At 38.5% G+C, this 19839-nt stretch overlaps 1 protein-coding gene across 11 annotated transcripts in view; it reads left to right on the top strand.

Annotated features, from left to right (window-relative positions):
• The window catches only part of TRAPPC9 (trafficking protein particle complex subunit 9), a 538181-nt gene that overhangs the window by 110414 nt on the left and 407928 nt on the right, over positions 1-19839 (top strand). For all 11 annotated transcript variants that reach the window (XM_075085899.1, XM_075085893.1, XM_075085900.1 and 8 more), the window contains 2 exons: positions 2624-2776; positions 16517-16641. In XM_075085899.1, coding sequence (XP_074942000.1) covers positions 2624-2776; positions 16517-16641 — 278 coding nt within the window. The remainder of the gene's footprint in view (positions 1-2623; positions 2777-16516; positions 16642-19839) is intronic.

Below are 19839 nucleotides of genomic sequence, written 5' to 3'. Positions count from 1 at the left end.
GTCAGATAAATATAAACTAGATTTGTCTCTACAGTTTAACTTGTAGCTTGAGCATTTAGACCTTGTCTTGTGATTACAGTGTTAAATTAGAGAGCATCTGCAAGACCTGTTCTCACTTGGAAAGCCTTTTCACTCATACTATCTTCAAATACCTCTCCTACTTAATGAAAACACATTTTGGAAACAATTTTTTCTTTAAACTGAAGATACACTCAAGTGCTTGGGGTATGTCATTCTTCTTTGCTTACACTGAGGAAAAACATCCCTTTAGCATATTACGTTTTTACTTACCTGGAAGAGGGTATAGAGATTGTGGTACTTGTTCAGCTACTTCTTTTCTTGAAAACAGAAGAAAATTGGGACAGTGATATGGTTACAGCTAAATCATTAGAGGAGATGGAAGTGACTTGAAAAAAACAATTATTAGGAGGATTTTTTTTTACCTCATTTTGTTCTTATAAAGAAGTCTATAATATTGATTTGATGTGGAAAGACACAAGACAACAATTGATGGTCTGTGAGAAAAATATATCTCAGGCAAAGCAGTTATTGTTTAGGTAGAAGTTAATGGAAAAATAGTAACTTTTTTTTTTCCTTCCTTAGATGAAGTTGTTTCTGCCCAAATCAGCAAAGTTTGGACTGGAATTTTCATTACTTTGTTTGAAAGATCCTTAATTCTAGATTGCATTTGTTGAGGCAGTCTTCCCACCCCGTTTTGTCACACATGGATCTTTGATAATGGTTTTGGAAAGGCTCTGAACTGGCAGCACACTAACTTGCTCTTAAATACAGTAGCCTGGTATGAAGTAGAGATGAACTGTGTGACTTTCAGTGGTCCCCACGTTATGCAAGCAGTGCTCAACTGGTGTTTAAATGAGCCTTTTGAAGAATTCTTCAGTGTACTGTGGAGATAGTGTGCATTAATACAAGAAATTAATAAATATATTTCTAGGATTCTGCCAGTCAAACCATCATGGTTATTTTATGTATTAACAGACTTTTCTGCAGTGTTTAACATTTTATGGTCCTGCAAATATTAATGAATTTATGGATGTGATGGGTTGACCCTGGCTAGAACCGAAGACCCCATCCAGTTGCTCGCTCACTCCCCCTGTCCTCTCCCGCAGCAGGGTTGGGAAGAGAATCAGCAGGGCAAAAGTGAGAAATCTCATAGGTAGAGATAAGGATTGTTTAATAAGCAAAGGAAAGAGGAATTAAAAACCGAACTAGAATGGCATCTTATGGCATGGAATATCCCTTTGGTCAGTGTGGCTCAGCTGTCCCAGTTGTGTTGCCTTCTAGCTTCTTGCCTGCTGCTGGCTGACTCTCTGGCACGGCAGAGTGGGAAAGGAGAAAGCCTTGATGGCACACAAGTACTGTGCAGCTGTAGCCAAAAAGCTGGTGCGTTATCAACACTGTTTTAGTCACAAATCCAAAACACAGCACCATTCCCGCTGCTGTGAGGAAAATGAACTCCATCTCAGCCAGTCCCTGTACAATGGGTTAGAAGTGAAGCACTGAGAGATTAAGTGATGCCCGCCCCCCCCTCTCCCCCAGGTTCATTCATGAAGTGCATGAAGGAAATAAGTTATTAGCAGATATTTCTTGTGCCTATTTAGTATCTGAAGTAAGATTAATTCTGGCAGAAGTCACTCTGTTATTGTACCATTCTAGTATGTGGTAACCTTCTGTCATTCTAAAAAAAATTTTTTTACCTTGCATAAGGTTCATAAATATCACTTTTTTGATGGCTTTTGCTGAAGGTACTTGAATGTCTGTCACTCTAGCTTTTGGTATACCTCGGAGCTTGAAATAACACATAACTAACTCACCCTTCTTCCTGAAGCAGACTTAACCCTCTGCTCCTGTTTATTTCAAGGTGGATCTTTTGATGTTACTGGAGAACTAAGGAGACTGAATAACTGGATAAAATATCTCAATGTATTGATGAGCAATAAATATTGGGGGTTTTCTCACATTATCTTCTGGCGAGAGAGGAGCTAATAATGGACCAATGATAAATAATTTAGCAAACATCTTTTAACGCAAACTAATGCTGTCTGGCAGCATTCTTAATGTTTAATACTTTGTGCTTCTGAGTTTTGACAAAGGACTTTATTTTATAAAAAAGTATTAAAGCCGGTAGTCTTCCTAGCCTTCTCTGTTGCTCAGTAAGTAACTAAATAATGGTTACAGGTGCTACAGATTGTAACTGATTTATTTTGGTGCAATATTCTGATGAAATGTTTTTGTGTTCATGTGAAATTTCCTGAGTTGAAGTCTGCATGATTTAAAACTATATGAACTTCAAGATCCCCTTCAGGCTCTATTCCAAACATATATCTAATGCTGCCTGTTGTGCAATATTTTTTTTTTTCTGGTAGTGGTCATCTTCACTTAAATTCATATTTTGAGCTTTGTAATCTCCGTGCTTCCAGGTCAATGTCAGTAATCTCTCTAATATCTTTCTAGGGTTACATTAACTTGTAGTGCCTTAATTGTAAACATTTCAGGATTTAAACAGAAGATGACAAATCAGTTAATACTCTCTACAATAGGTATAAACTTAAACTTGCTTAGCACAGGGGTTATGCTCATGAAATATTTACTTGTCTTCATACAGAGAAGCTGTATGGGGATTTCTTGAGTTGGAAGCTAGAAGAGACCCTCTCCCAGTTTCCTCTGAAACCTGGAAAGATTGCAACATTTACTGTAAACATTAAAGTGAAGCTGGACTTTTCGTGCCAAGAAAACCTCCTGCAAGATCTCAGTGACGGTGAGTTTTTAATTTCTCCTTGCTTAATAGGGTTGTATGTACTTCTGAGAAACACTTATCTAGTTGTTGTGCCATTCATTCTAAAATACAGTGCGTGATGTGGCTGTGAGTTTCCATAATTGTGTCTTGGAATGCAAAGACAACTGTTCCATCAGCTGTATGGATTGAAGACTGAATTTTTGTGACAGCTATGGGCACTGTAGTCCGACCAAACTTCCCCATCATGAGACCTTGCCCTGCTAGCTTTCTAAATCTTTCTTGGCAGAGAATGTTTTTGATGTGTCTTTTCGTATCCTTATCTTATGAAGATAAATAGTTTGCAAACATCATTAAAGGGAAATAACGTTATGTTCATCATTTAGTTATCCAAGACTGTAGTCGTGCCTGACTGCAGTTTTGCCAGAAGTGACGTACTGCATGGAGGGTGTCACCCCCCTCATGTTTGTACTGTAGAGAAAGTTTCACGTGCTTAAACTCATTGTTTCTTTTGAATAAAAAAAACCCAAACAATGTTTGCTTGTATTAGAATTATCTGCAATTACAAGTACCAGATACTTGTAATAAGGACTTCCTTTTTATAATAAACACACAGTCTCGCCGGAGTATTTGCTCTACTCTGTACGTACTCTGTATTTTTTCAGTTGCCTGATATATTTACACTGATTGAATTAACTAGACAAAACAAGATATTCCTATTTTTTTTTTTAAAAAGGTATCATTATTATTTGGACTGTTTCCCAGGATCCAGCTGAAGGTATACATTATCAGTATAATTAATCTTTAAAAAATAAGTATTTCTAGTATAAAAAAACCACAACAAACTTACATGCAGAGCTTCCAGTTGAATAGGACAGATTTCTGTGAGTTATCTTGCAAATGCATTTAGACAGAAATTATATTAATTGTTAGTAAAGATTAAGAGACTACTTTGATTTTAAAACCTCCCTGGTGTAAAACACATAAATTATAAAACTATTTTAGGATTTAACTGCGCAAGACCCATAGTGTTGCTACGAGAAGGTGTACTTTAGAACTTTTTGATAAAGCTGACAGGGGAGGAAGGCTGATATTATTGTGAAAACACAGCTGCCAAGGAATTGAGGCTTTGAGAAATGCCCTTGATAGGAAATGTAATTCTGTACAGCACAGATCTGTGCCTCAGATTCACAGAACTGGGTGGGGGAAGCAGATCCAACACTAACTGTAGGATGATTTTACTGTTTCAGGAGCAGATGATAGTGCATTACTTACAGATCCCTGAACTCTTGGTCCTCAAGTACCCCATAGATGACCTCTATTTTCCATGGAAATTCCAATGGCTTATTGCTTGCTTATTTTATAAGAACTTTTATTAGATCATAATTCAACTCAGTATCTATAACATTGTATGGAAAGGGTACAAGCCACTGGATTCAAAATTTAAATAATTTAAATTGAACTTTGGAAACGTAGCTTTTATTTATTGACAGATTAACATTAATAGGAAGGAAATCAGAGGCATGGAGTGAGAAGGAACGTGATCAATGTGATCAGTATAACTTGAAAAATAATTATGAAAGTCAGTATTTTAAAGGCTGGACAGTGCAGTCTTTAGTGCCAGTTCTATTGATTTTATTTTTGTAACTTCCAAATATATATATATAGATCTATAGTCACACACACACACATATATATATTATTTTCTTCATTTGCCCTCCAAAAAGCTTTAAAGGCACTCTGAAGCTGCACTTGCCCAGCAGTTTTTCAGATGAAATAACATACAAACAAACCATTCTATAGAGGGGAAGATTATACACTTCCTTCTCGGTATTGACATAGAACAGGTGTGGGATAGTGGATTTGAGCCTCTGGTTTTTTAGCTGTATCTAACCTTTATGGGACCACATAGGAACAAAATCTTGTAATGACTTTTTTACCTTGTTATTTCTGCCTACCGCTTCTTTGAAAGGTTGTGTAACTGAAGCCTGGAAGCAGTTCAACCTTTTCTTTTTCAGTGATGATAAAGGAGTAGATCCCATTAACGTTGCTTTAGAACTTTAGTATCTTTGGGTGCCAGGTACTGTGTGTACTTTGAAAGTATTATTAGAGGTGCTAAGTACATTGACATTTTTACTTGCTACTCTAATTTTTCTATATTGCTTTTAACTTTATAAATATTGTACTTTCTAAAGAGGCAGGCGTCCTGGTTTCAGCTGGCATAGAGTTAATTTTCTTCGTAGTAGCTGGTATAGTGCTGTGTTTTGGATTTAGGATGAGAACAATGTTGATAACACACTGATGTTCTAGGTGTTGCTGAGCAGTGCTTACACTAAGTCAAGGACGTTTCAGCTTCTCATATTGCCCTGCTAGTGAGGAGGCTGGAGGTGCACAAGAAGCTGGGAGGGGGCACGGCCAGGACAGCTGACCCCAGTGGGCCACAGGGATTTTCCACACCATATGACGTCATGCTGAACAAAAACTGGGAGGGTTGGCCAGGGGCGCAGGGCTGCTTGGGAACTGGCTGGCATTGGTCAGCAGGTAGTGAGCAATTGCATTGTGCATCACTTGTTTTGGATGTTCTTTTATCATTGTTATTATTTGCCCTTCCTTTTCTGTCCTATTGTCTGTATCTCAACACACGAGTTTTACGTTTTTTCCGATTCCCTCCCCTTCCTGCTGGGGGAGTGAGCGAACGGCTGTGTGGTGTTTAGCTGCTCGCTGGGATAAACCATGACAGCAGGTAAGATCCTGATGTGAAGAACAGTAAAGAGCTAGAAAAATCAATGGCAACTATGACATGACTTTTAATCATATGGCAGCTGTGGTACCTTTTTCTTTTGAAGACCAGATTTACAATGATGATCAAAATACTTCTGTCTTTTAAAAGTAATGCCCTTAGCAGGGCATCTGTTACTTTGATCTGTTTTCATTTGCTGCTGAAATTGTTTCCTTTTATGCTGTTTGTAATAAGGACATAGTACAGAAAGGATAAATTACTGATGTTTCTGATGATACACTTACCCAATTGGAAAGTAAACTAAGTTATCAATCAAAATCGCTGATCTAATTCTTGTGTGTTGATGGTATAGTCTCGTAAGGAAAAATGTTAGATGTTCTTCTAGATTAAAGGAAGCAAAACCACATGAGTGGCTGTGCATGATCAGATCAATGACCGTCTAGTCCAATATCCTGGCTGTGATAGTGGCTAAGAGCAGATGCCTGTGGGAAAATACAGGGAGAATCATGAACGTACGTGCTACTTTCCTTTAGGCTTTTGGGTTCCAACTGTTATTAGCTTAGGAACTTCCAGAGCCTGATAAGTTTTCTCTGTCTTTAGGCATCATTAATCATCCTTAGTGGGTTTCTCATTCATAAAATTCTTCATTCTCTCCATCAGGACTGTACAACAAACATACGGTGGCAAGAGGGATCATACCTAAATTACTTCTAGCAGCTTTGCACCTACTGGTGCCCTTCTGATATTACCTGGTTCTTGTATTGCAAGAAACAGCTGACAGTACGTGTCCTAAACATCTTACCTATGCTCACGATTTTATGCATTTCCTTAGGTTGCTGCCACAGCAGTTTCTTTCACAGGCTGCATATTTCTAACTGGCTTAGTTGGCCCTGTTACGGAAACTGTTCCATGCATTGATTAGCCTCGTTGCCCCTTTTGAACCCTTTCAGTTCAGTACGTTTGAGGTAGGCTGTACACACTACTTGAAAGGTGAGCAGAGTATTTCTGTAGTGACCTAATGATGCTCTTTGTTTTGTTTTATATTACTTTATAATAATGCAATAATGCATAATTTGTCTTTTCCTTTTTTGACTGTTGTGGAACATGATGTTCATAGATTCGTGAATCTGTGAACCATAGCTCCAGGACCTTGCTCCTGAACAGTGATGATATGCTGAGAGCCTCTTGTTTCACATATAAGTTTAGGGTTGTTTTTTTCCCATTTATTTGTACTGAATTTCATTTGACATTTTATTGCCCAGTCATAAATTCCGTAAGGTCCTAGCTGTGATGTCAGGAACATGCCATTCTGTGTCTCTTGTACAGGCTTCCATGCTGGGAATTGGGTTTATGCAAATACAACCTAACAACACGCCAGATAACACTGCAGAAGAATGCACATCCTATTAAAGCATCTCATTTAGGGTTCTTGTGACAACCTGCATTGCCTTGGTTTATTGTGTTTGGAATTAATTACTTTGCAAACACTTTGAACAGCTGGGCAGCTGTTCTAGAGACACTTCGTTAATGTGGATTAAGAAGACCAGACTTATGTCTTGAAGGCAGCTGACCAAGATTTAGGGGTTCCCTGTAGGAGATCTGTTTGGTGCAAATGCAAATGAAGTTTTCTATCTCCTGTCCCTCAGCTGGGTGGTTCAGGGCTCCTACATATGTTCTTGGTCTCTGGTCAGGAAAGTGTATTTAATTTGATTTTAAGGTGGTTGCACTAGGGAAGACAGAAGGAGGCACTCTAAGCATAATGAATTCTCCTTCCTGGTCATTATACTTTAACTTCTGAAATCCAGTATTTCCCTGATGCTAAATGGGAGAAGAACAATAGCTGCTCTTTCTGGATTGCATGATAAATGGCAACTTGTTAGTGGGAAGCAGTCTTTTAAAAAAAGCCTCTGTTACATGAGGATAATGTTTTGCAACGTTAATGAATTAATCTGTAATGAGTACTTCATTATGTAAAATGTTAGTGATCATTCATTCTGTGCATAGGGAACCTAAAGACAGGTGCGAGAATATTTGAATTCGTAAACTCATCAAAGGAACTAATTAATTACGAGCTAAGAGAGAAGCAAACCTATGCCTTAAGTCTCTCCTTTGCTTCTCTGGGGGAGAAAAGGTTGCAGAGAAATAATAGCATATTTCTAAAAGCAGTGATCTTTAATATTTTTTAACATTGGCACGCAAGACCATTGTGTGTTCCATACTCACTTTGTTGCTTTTCTGCTTAAATGTCTAGATTTTACCTACATAAAAATGTTCCTACACTTATATATAGCATATAGATAATATATTTCTTTGTTAGAAAGATACCTGGGTTTGAATTTAAATGTAGCCTTGACAGGTCTTCTGAAAAACTAAGTAGCCTAGAGGACTCTATTAGGATGACTGTATTACCAATGATGATGATTGAAGTCCTCAGAGGTATTTCAATATGATCATTTACATGTTACTATGCTTGGTTGCCTTTATTACATTTAATCATTCCGAATATTTTTTCAAAGTGACTTCATTTCTAAGAAGATTTCTGCCTCTGCAGTTTGAAGATGTCAGTTTTCATTTTGGTTACCCTGTTAATCTGAGTAAATGAGTGGGGTTTTGTTTGTTTTGATTTTGTTGTTTTGTTTTCCTTTTGAAGTATAAATGCTTCCGTGTCCTGTGTTACTTCAAAAATATTCTTAATTTTTTGAGAACTTTTCTTAGAGTTCTTGAATTCCAGCTTCAGTGCTTACAGAAGATAAAGTGCCTTTTTCTCCTCCAGCTGCCTTTTGATCTAGATAAATAATCTCATTTAATAATTTGACTGATACAGGGTAGGCTTTTTAACATTATACAAGTGCCGTAGGACCTTAGCCTATATCAGTTGTACCAGCCACTATGCAAACATGTAGAACATGTAGTAAGAGGTGTTTCAGGCCCCAAAACTTTACAATCTAAATAGGTAAAACAGACATGAGGCAAATAGCAATAAATTTATGATTGGCACATACAGGCTAATTAACCTGCCATCCTGTTACACTATTTCCTTGCTGAGGCACTTTATTTCAGCTTCTAATGTAGTATGCATAAATAATCTCAGCTTTGATTATTAATTTATTTACACTTCATTTGCTCCCTTTCATTGTATTCACCCTTATTCTAAATTTAACTTCCAATTCCAGTTTAGTTAGTTCACCAGCCTTGGGAAGGAATCCTTACTTAAACTGCATTTGCTATTGTTAAGTATTATTAGTCCTCATCAAAAATGTCATGGAGTCTCAAAGAAGTGCTTAGTCTGCTATGTGCCATCTGTGCCCTGCTCCTGGGAGCCAGTTATGCGTTCCTAGGAGCTTTGCCTGGAGTAGTGCTACCTGTGGTCTCTCATCTAATAGTCTTGAGCACGTTTGTGGGAGAGGGAAGGAGCTGCATCTTAACGCCCACCTGTAGCATGAAGGGTGATTATATTGCCTGAAACTCTTATCTACTCTTGTGTTATTCCCCTTTGTTGCAGCAGACAGCGAGTTTCTACATTTCTGCCAACTTTCAGCACAACACAGGCCTTTTTTCTAGGAAAAAGAAGGCATATTCTGGTTTGGCAAGTGTACTCTTTCCTATCTTGGTTTTTTTCTTTTTTCTGCATGCTGAAAGTACTTTAAAACTGGTACAGTATTCTCAGGAGAAGTTGCCTACCAAGAAGCTTTTTGTTTTGAACTTTCTATCACACAATGGATTGAAAAAATAAACAAATGGGTTGAGAGGGCATTTAGTTTTCATACTTTATGCTCAAGTCGTGTACTTACCAAAAACTCTGACATATCTCTTGGGTTATTATTTCATACTGTGAAAACACTCATGTAAGAAAGAAGCTACTATAATGTTTTTATTTTGTTTACTATGTGGTGGTTAACCTTGACTAATGGTCAAATGCTCCCCCTCCTCCCCCTACTCCCTGCCTCAGTCACTTGCTCACTCCCCAGAACAGGGGAGTAAATAGGATGAGAAACCTCATGGATTGAGGTAAAGACATGGAGATCACTTACCAGTTCCTGTCATGGGCAAAACAGTCTTGGCTTGTGGAAAATTATATAATGAAGTGCCAAATAAAATACAGCTACGTGGTGACAAGAAAAAAAAAAATTAAAACAACATCTTTCCGTCCCTTTCCCCATTCCCAGCTTCTCCCCTTCACTCCCCACCCCGAGGGGCGCATGGGCGCTGCGGTCAGCCCATCCCAGCCCCTCTCGGCCGCCCCTCCCTCCTCACACCCCTCCCTGCTCCAGCGCGGGCCCTTCCCCGGGCTGCAGCCCCTCAGGGACCCCCTGCTCCCGCCTGGGCTCTCCACGGCCGCAGCCCCCGCAGGAAATATCCCCCGGCTGCGGCGTGGGGCCCTCCCCGGGCTGCAGGCGGGGTCTCTGCTCCGGCGGGGCCTCTGCAGGGCTGCGGGGGGTCCCTGCTCCGAGCCTGCACCACCTCCTGCCCTCCTGCCCCTCCTCCGGCCTGGGGGTGCCTCTGCTGCTGCTCCCTCCTCGGCTTCCTCCTCCTGTGCCGTGTTTTGCCTTTGGCCCTTTCTGAAGCCCGTTTCCCCCCGGCGCCCCCAGCTCGGCTGAGGGGCTCGGCTGTGCCCTGCCGTGGGGCCGCTGGAGCCGGCCGGGACCGGCTGTGCCCGGCACGGGGCAGCCCCGGCCTCTCCTCACAGTGAGGCCCTGCAGCCCCACTGCCAGTGCCTGGGCACGGACACCCCATATATAATATTAAGTATAATTCTTGTTTCTTTAGAAAACAACAATAAGCAGATTTGTACTGCTATTGAATTATAAGTGTTTCTTCTGCTGAGAAGAAGCAGTTTAGCCTAAAATCTTAACGCTGTTTTGCATTGCACATGACATTGTATTGCCAGTTACCTGTAGACTGCCTTGGAGTACAAACTTCCATGGTGTCCTGGCTTCAGTGGTAAGGTTACTTAAGGGTTTCCTTGCCACAGAGTTTGAGACCACCGTAGTTGTGATGCACCTGTTGAAAAGTGTATATATTTTTGTCACCTGGATCAGGTCAGTGATCCTTGTACAACACAGTGTTGTAAGGGAGTTGTGTATTAAAATGGAAAGGAAGCTGTCCTGTGCAGCATTTTCTTCAGTGCTTAGTTATAAATCTACAGGTTTAACTCAGTAAACTTCCTTTCATTCAAATACGAAATTGTGTGGGATTTTCTGTGCAGTGTGCTGTGAAAGTGGCTAATGAAGTTAAACTGACAATTTACTTAACATTTGAGAGGAGAGAGGAAATGCCAGTGAGAGGTTTTGCTCTGTTGTGACAGCAGTGACTGCGATGTTCGAAAGGCAAGCTGCGTTTTTGCAGTTACCATGGAAAAAGTGTTGGTCATATGCTGTTACCATGGAAATATTCAATGTGGATTCTAGAAATTAGGAAGATTTCTGGACAGAGTAGAAAGACAATTGTTCTTTTTATAGTGAAAGGCTGCTCAAGCTGTTCGACATCATGGTTTGACGAAAGAAAACTGGGGGATTTAGCATCTTCAAATCTCTATACTTCATGAGAGAAAATAAAATGTATGAAGTCTGAAAAAATATAAACATGAAATAATTTCAAACTTCCTATGAACTGCTTCATTGATGGTCTGAATTTTTCAATTCCCTGTTTTCTTCTGCATCATTAAGTTCTGCAACCTACCAGGATTTTAACAGAACGTGTTTCCCCATTCTGTGGTGACTAATTACTGCAGAGGAGCTGGACAATGTCTAACCTACTTTCTTGCCTGGTCAAAGAACAGGAAAAGCTAAAGAATTTAAAAAAAAATTGCTAGCAGCAGAACATTAAGTTTTTTTTGTCCTCTAGCAGAGAAGTCCCCTTTCACAGACAAAGTTGTGAAGGGGTGGGTCGTTTGCAGTATAGCACAGTGGCTGGCTCCAGGCTCTGTGTTACATGTCATGTTTGAGATCCACAGACTTGAAAGTTCGACCACTCAGTGGTTACTTTAGACTTTCCTCTTAGCCTGAAGCAGAATCAATGTTTACTTTGCTGTCATTCCTCCTTTTGTAGGTACAATGTAGAGATTAAAAAAATTCTCTTTCCTAGAGAAAAGGTTTAAACCAACCTTGGCCTTTTTTACCCCCCTAAGAAAATGAAAATCAAATGGGTTTTTAAAAGATAAAGCAATTAAGAAAGGCATTAGTTGTATGTCAATGATGTTGTTTTAGGAATTACCTATTCCTTTCTCAAAGAAAGGAAAACTTGGGCCTTATGTAAAATGGAAGATCTGACTAATGCCATACAATTTTTCATGCTTGTGTTTTTTCATTATTTTGCAATTTTATGCACTAATCAATGTCAACTTTTGTTCTAATATAGAATTGGTGAAAATCGTTCATCAGTTTAAAAAGAATTATTTTTCCTCAGGTAAAACTTTAATTAAAAGAGTGGATTTCAAAGCCTGTTATCAAATAGATTTATGATCAGTTTTGTTGGCAAGCTGTCTTGAACTTTTTAGTGTATTATTGCCTCAAATCTTAGGCTAGTAAGTATGTTTGCTTTAATAGCAGTTGGCTTTTAAGAGATGCTAAGAGCTGGTCTAGGAGTGGTTTGATACCTTGTTATTTCTTGTGCAAGTTAGAAATAAAATACCTATTAGTCCATACAAAATTCTTTCATGCTCTCATCTCCCTTCCTTTTCCCTGGTCTTCATGGGCTAGATTGCTGCATGATTTAATGTAACTATATTATAAGAAAAAGGCTTTCTTAATTTTTGTTGAATATTAGTAAAAACTACTAAGTTTAGCTGATGTGTTTTCCAGTTTTCCAGGATAGTCATATAACTCATATGAATGTCTTCCCATTTGTAGCTGCCATGGTCAGACTTACGCCTTCTGATTTTTTCATTAGTTATATGCTGCTGATTGATTTTTCTGCAGTGGATCCGTGCGAAACAAACATGTTTTAATGTTTAATATTAATAAGCACTCTTGATTTGAATGTTCATAGGAATTAAAAGAAGAATTCTAACAATGAGGAGAACCACGCAATGCTGCGTATGTTTCAAAGTGTTACAATGTGGACATGTTCCCTTCATGCTGTGGTTGCTCTCAGGTTTTTTTTTGTTAGTTTTTGTTTTAATGTATAAGTCATTAGCTAGCTAACCTGGAAAAGATAAACAGTGAAGGTGAAAAAAGAAGGTGAAGTGGGGTTTGGCCTAGATGATACTTAAAGGTCCCCTCCAGCCCAAACCATTCTATGAAAATACTTGGATTATTATACAAGCTAATAATGAAAATACAAACCTTTGGAATGTGTAACTGGAACTACTGTTGCTGATATTTAAGACATCATGATGCTTTATCTTTGTTGTTCTTATCTATGACGCCATCTAAAAAGTGGAACAGGTATTACACCATATATTTCTCGTAGTTTGATAAGCCTATGTGAGTTACTTTAATGGCTGTCCCTGCTACTAAACAGTCCAAAGCAGTGTTTGCACATGGATAAACAAATTTATGCACAGTAAGTTTTGACTAATTCTTGGTAAAGCTGCATTGCACCAGCAAGGTGTTCTCAACCTGGCTGTCCTGCTCTCCCCCAGTAACTGATACAACAGGATATTCAGTGCGTTGGCAGTATGCTTGAGCAAAGATATAACATTGGAAAATACAGGGTTAGTCTTTCACTTTCAAATTATTTCAGACTGTCCATTGAGGAATGCTTGATCTGTGCTGGCTGTCCGAAGGTGGCTGGAAACTAATCTGACCGGCAAAAAGTAGCTCCATCAGGTGGTTGGCAACCCTCATTAATTTAGGTAGACTGTAAATTGTGTGGTTCTGAAATTCATTAGGGGCTTTGTTGGATTTGGATCTTGCATCTAATGAAACTCTAAATGCCTGGTCTTAAATGTGTAGTATATAATGTCTGATCACACAGAGCTTTTCTTCTGTTCTTATACTGCCTGGTGTTCTCACTTGTTTAGAATTGCTGGATTTAATGACTAAAGGCTGTATCAACATAAAGATGATGCAGTAGGAATAGATTGGTAGAAGGACTTGGTGCTAAAGCTTTTTACATCACATTGTGGTGTGATTCAGCTATTTTACCTGCGGCCTGACTTACTCTAGCCCTCTGGATAAAATATCCCCTCCAAGTATGTGATTCAAATTTGTCTGAAGGTCTGCTTGTTGGTTCAGACTGTAACACCCCTGTTAGGGCTTGGCGTACGTTACCTGTACTCTGGGATTGAAGTCTTTTGTTTTGTTTTGTTTACTCAAAAAGAACCTAGTTTGCATGCACTGAAATTGCTCTGCAAACCCAATTAAGTGGGGATGATGAAGAAATTTGCTTCAAAACCGTGCACCAAAACACAAGGTGTGGCAAAGTCCATCCTAACTCTTGCACAAAGACTTACACATAATGAACATTAATCATAAATGAGACAACTTGTGCTGTGGGTCGAGGGGGAAAAAGGCAATTTTTCATGCACTCCACACAAAAATTGATACATATATTTTATTTAGCTACTACATATTTTATTTAGCTACTACATATTTTATTTAGCTACTAGTTCTTTTGCTTCTGTGTGAAGGTCACCAGAACCATCAAAATAATTTTCCCTTCCTTAAAATTCCCTTCCGTTAAAGCACTAAGAATTGTTTCGATGAGTTGGATCACTCCTTCCACTACTTCATTGGTAGAATCTCGTACCATCTTTGGAAGAGTAGTGCATTGGCCCTTGGAGAGCCAGTAGTACACTGTGATGACTGCAAGAATGGCATTCCGGACATCTTCACTCAGCTTCCGGCAATCCTCTGCAGAAGAAGAGGCCTGGAGAATGTCATGGTTGAACCCCAGCCAGCAGCTAAGCACCACAGAGCTGCTCACTCACTCCCCCTGTCCCAGTGGAGTGGGGGAAGAATTGGAAGAGTAAAAGTGAGCAAGAAACTTGTGAGTTGAGATAGAGAGTGTAATAATTCAAAAAAGAAATAATAATTTTAAAAAAGTAAGAAAAAGAGGGAAAAAAAACCCAAGAGAAGAAAAATAAAACCCAAGAGAGACAAGTGATGCAAATGAAAACAGCTGCTCACCACTGACTGATGCTCAGCCTGTTCCCGAGCAGTGACCCCCTCACTAACCTGCCTCCCCCCTAAGTTCTGTTGTTGAGCATGACGTCATATGGTGTGGAACATCCCTTGGGTCAGTTGGGCTCAGCTGTCCCAGCTGTGTCCCCTCCCAGCTTTTTATGCACCCCCACCCGACTTGCTGGTGGGTGAGGAACAGAAAAGGCCTTGACTCTGTGTAAGCACTGCTCAGCAGGAACAAAAACATCCTTATATTATCAACCCTGTTTCCAGCACAAATCAAAGCACAGCCCCATACTATCTACTGTGAAGAGAATTAACACCATCCCAGACAAAACCAGTACAAATATACAGCATCAGGTTAGACTTTGCCCATGTGAAGTACATCGGTGTATGTGAGTACATCTTTTGCTGTAATCTGTAAAGGTTATTGACCTTCTAGGAAGTGAATGCTCTGGTGTGATAGAGCAGAAGATGTTGATGATGGTTGGCAATGGAAATACTAATTTCTTGATGAATAGTAATCTTTCTTTTCACCTTCTTTTTTTTCATACGAAGTAAGTTATTGGTAAATTAAAAACTTGGGGTTTTTTTGACTAGTAACCCTAGAATCAGAATTTTCAAATCTAGTATTTATTGTAGTGTCGTACCTTTAAGGCTGGAGTAAGGTGCATTTTAAAACTAGTGAAGGAAATTGGAAATAAAGGAATATAGGAAATGCCCTTTGTTTTCTCGTTTGGATACCAATGAAGGTAACCTGAAGGAAAACCATTTCATGCTTCATCTTGTTCATCTTGTTTTTCTGGTTTCTTCGTATGAGGAATGTATCTGCAACAGGTCCATATTCAAGGTCATCTATGGAATTGGAATGTGATACTAGCAAATATAATTTCATAGGAGCAACTTCCAATGAGAAAATATGTTTGGGTTTTGTGTAATATCTTGGTGTTTTCTGCATGTGTAGATTCATTTGTCTACTGCGATATATGAGGTTTTGCTTGCGTTTAATTGATGTTTGTGTGTTGCTGTTGGTCTGCGCAGCGTGCAGGAACAAAACCCTGCTCTTCTTTGGACTTTGGATGTAAATCTAAATAATAACAAATCGTTAATAATTGTGAACCTAGTTTTAATGTCTGTGAAAACTTTATTTTAATTTTCTTGTTCTTCTGACTTTTTGAATTAACAGTAATATTCACAGGTTTTAATGCTTGGTGCTTAGAATGCAGCTTTGGTAGGTTGAGAAACCCAAATATGCTGCAGTGTATTTACCTTCAAGTTATACAAGCTTGTCAGCAATAAAAAATACTACTAAGTTGTCATATTGTCTTTTATTGCTGTACTGTATGCCAGTACACAGGCTGCTAGTAAATACCAAACTGAGGACCTTCCTCTAAGGATATCTGTCAATTTCTATTAAGCTTTTTGTTGACTGTTACAATGTAAACCTTAATTTTTATTCTTTGTTACACATGACAAATATTTTCTATATTTTTATGTCAGTTGGTGGTACAAAACATGACTTCTTTATTTTCTTTTTCACAGTATACACTTGAAAAAGGAATCCTCAGGCCTCATACTGGAAGTTAGTTTAAAGATATTAAGCAGTTGATAGAGTCACTCTCATGGAAAAGCACAAACTTTTCTCTTTGTTCTTTTCTAATATTGTAAATATTAAAACTAGTATTGTATTATTAACTCTGACATCTCTGTTGTGATATTTCAAATGCAGTTATCTTCCTGTGACCTTCACTGAGTTTTAGGTGTATTCCTGTTTGGGGTTTTTTGGCTTCTAGAGAAAAACAGAGCAAAATAATCCTTACTTTTGTTTTGCCTTTTTGTATAAAATGTTAATATTTCTTTTTGTATATTTTACCTCCCTTTGATAATACAGATATAGATTCATTGGAATAAAACAAAACGTTAAACAAGCAGAAGTAATTTCATTTACTCTGTTTCCAGATGGAATCAGTGTTAGTGGACTTCCGCTCTCCAGTCCTTTTCGGCAGGTTGTCAAACCAAGAGTAGAGACTAAACCTATTAATCCACAAGAAAGCAGCAAAGCTGGTGACTTCAGTCATGTGAAGGTAAGTAAGTGGCATCAAAATAAGTAAGAAATGTGGTTTTCATTCTGCTGTGTTATGGTTTGTAGTGGGATTAAAAAATAAAGGTTTCTTTGTCTCATAAATATTTCCCTTTGCTTTTTTTTTTTAAGAACAGCTTGTTGTTCTGTGTGTGGATTGATATATTAGAACAAACAAATGAAAACGTGAAACAAGGTCAGGCTAAGAGTAGAAATCGTAAAGAGTCGGTTATCGGTGTGGTATGCTCAAGCAACTGTCAGTCCTTTACCTCACGTTGCTTTCTTGTCCTACAGACTCTGTAGGAAGGTGCTTCTTTATGAATTCTTGGTTTTCTTATATTAAAATGTACGGAAGGATTTGTACCTTCTGAATGTTTTGGGATCAAAGTCTCATCTTCACACTTCCAGTCATAAGCCTTTTAGAGGTGTTCGTGTAAGTAATAAATCAGAATAGTCAAGAGAGCGAACAGAAAAGTAAATAATAGTAGCAGGATGAAAGAACAATTATGTAGGCAGAAGCTGCACTGTGCTTACTGAGAGCGAGTCTCCCCTGGAGTAGGCTAGTGTTTGTTTTTCTGTTGAAGATCTTGCCTGTTATAGATGTAAACTTACTGTTTTGAGCAGTGAAGTAAGAATAAGCTTCATACTGGCCAGATTTGCAGAAGATCTAATTTAAGAATAAAATAACAGAGATTGTCAAAAATGTACTGTAGTTACTTATTGGCCTCTTCCATAGCGCTGGTGAATGTTTTGCACGCCTTGTGGTATTTAATACATTTCCTACGTGGATCTGTGTTCTGCATTAATTTATTCAGTCATAATTTAGATGGAGTGTTGTACACCGCAGTATTTGGCTCAGCATGTCTTTGGCTGAGAAGCAAACCTAGGCTTTGCTTTTCTCAGTAACTTGCTTCGCATGTGAATTTGCTTTCTTCCCAGGGAGGTTATTTACAATTCTGTTTGACCAATAAACAGGTGATGCTATTAATTTTTAAGTGTGTTTCTTTTGGACCATTAGTACTGCTAATTCATCATCATTTGTTTCTGCAGTACAAAAAGGATGGTGACAGCATATGGAAGATGATAAAAAAATTAGTAAATCCTTTCTTTGTACTTCATGACATAGCAAGGTAGTTCCCAACCGCTTATTAATATAAATCAGCATGACTGAGGAAACAGTTTGATATTTAAGTGGGTAAAATGTCGAGCATTAGTTTTTAAATTTAGACTTTGTGTAGAATGTCTGACCTATAGACACTTCTGAGTTATGGAAGCAAGGGGAATGTTGTTTTGAAATTGGACTAAAAATCCAGAGACGCACAATTTCTTTCCACCAAATACATGAAAAAACTTTTTGGTGCACTTTTTGATTGTCAGCCAGTTTCCTGGCAACCAAGAAGTTGCGGGTTCACAATGACTTATGTGATGGTATTACAAGGATGGTGGAGAGCTGTAAAGCAAGAGCTTGGGTTTTAACAGCATGAGTGAAACAGTCTGGTGGGAATGCGCATGCTTGGTTATGTTGTTAGGTTTACGGACTGAATTTTGATTGAATTAATCTGTATTTTGTGATGGAAGGACTTTGCAGGTGATCAAAACTGTGTTCAATGGAGAATACACATTCCAATAGCATCATAGGGTTTCTTGCTCAGTGAATTTATCTGTGTATTGAGCCTGACTTGTACGACTGCTGTACAGCTCCCATAGTGTGCCCCAAATGAAGAATTTACTGTGTTAACATCTATTCTAAAACAGGCTTAATCACTAACCTTGCACTTTTTTTAATGTTTAGAAGAGGTGATTTATAGAGGGTGCAAAATAAAAATCAGGGTGTTAAAATAGCCAACAGGTTAAAGCTCTAGAGGAAGTCTACAAAATTATGCTTCTAATTACTTTAATTATTACCATTCTGATCACATATTTCCAGATGACATCCATGACAGGAAAAATATGACTTATATTTTTGCAGTATTTATAAGATTGGTCTCTTGTAGATGGGGAGAGAGAAAACCACAGTACGGTATCACAATCTGTAGGGTGATACACTGCCATGGCTCACTCTGTTTAAACAACTGTCCATTTCTATAACTTCCATTTCTATTTACCACGTTAATATACTCATAAATAATCTTATCCCAGCTTGTCCCAATTAAACTACTCTAAACCAGTCATTTGTTCGACCTGGATTAAAAATGCTCATGAGGTTCAGAACTATTTAGAATATCTTAGAAGTATTTTTTGATTCACCAGACTATCCACATAATTAAGTCTCTGTGTACATGGACATATGTAGTTGGTACTGGGCAAACGACCAGAAGTTGCCTGTAATAACTGGAGAGACTGCCTTTGTCTATTTAGATGACTCCATTACATCTGACTACTAGTCATTCCGAGATAAGGTATTATAACCAGCTCTTTGCTGTCTACATTGTTTGTCTAATACTGTCAGTTTATTTCTGTTTGCGACTTCTCTCTACTTTGACAGTCCTCTTTAGTAGGAAGAAACGTAGAAACCACCAGTAGCTTAAAATAAAAGCTAGACAAATAACAAACTATCAGGCAGTTATAGTGAATAATAGTAAGTTATTGAGTCAATTAAGCATTTAAAGATACAATTAGAATGTGTTCTGGTCCAGTTTTCTGGGCTGGCTTCTCAGGAATTTGTGGTGGTTTTGGTTTTGACTTGCTTGGTTTTAGACTGGGTGTCTTTCAGAGTACATGAATATATGTGTGTTGTCAAATGCAAATGCTTTTACTCAGTAAGATCATTGTTGTCTAAACTGTAGCAAGCTGGGATATACACAAGAGAGATGATCGGAGGTTCCCTTTGAATCTGGTCTCAAAGCGTTTGTTATTTAAGAATCCTTTTGAGTCCCCTAGAACCTTCAAAAAAGATACTTCAGTTGCCCTCTGTTGCTGCAGAACAATCCAGTGCCTGTGGGCTGTTGCCTGTGCCCTGTGCAGTGCCGTCTGGGATGATCGCTTGATTATGTTTTAAGGTTTATCTTGTAACAGTCAAGCCAATTAAAGTGGTTTGACAAGGACTAACGTAAGAAGCAGCTGGGAGTTTTTAAGTTAAGAAACAAGACTAATCTTAAACAATTTGTATGTGCAGTGAAAATGCTCTGCTGTCATTATTCATGATTTAGCAATAGGTGTCTGTTGTGAGTATTTAGGAGCAGTAGTTATTTTTCAGTCCTGT

This window comes from Phalacrocorax aristotelis, chromosome 2 (assembly GCF_949628215.1).
Source record: "Phalacrocorax aristotelis chromosome 2, bGulAri2.1, whole genome shotgun sequence".
In the NCBI taxonomy this organism is placed as follows: Eukaryota; Metazoa; Chordata; class Aves; order Suliformes; family Phalacrocoracidae; genus Phalacrocorax; species Phalacrocorax aristotelis.
This window is presented reverse-complemented; position numbering and strand designations above follow the sequence as displayed.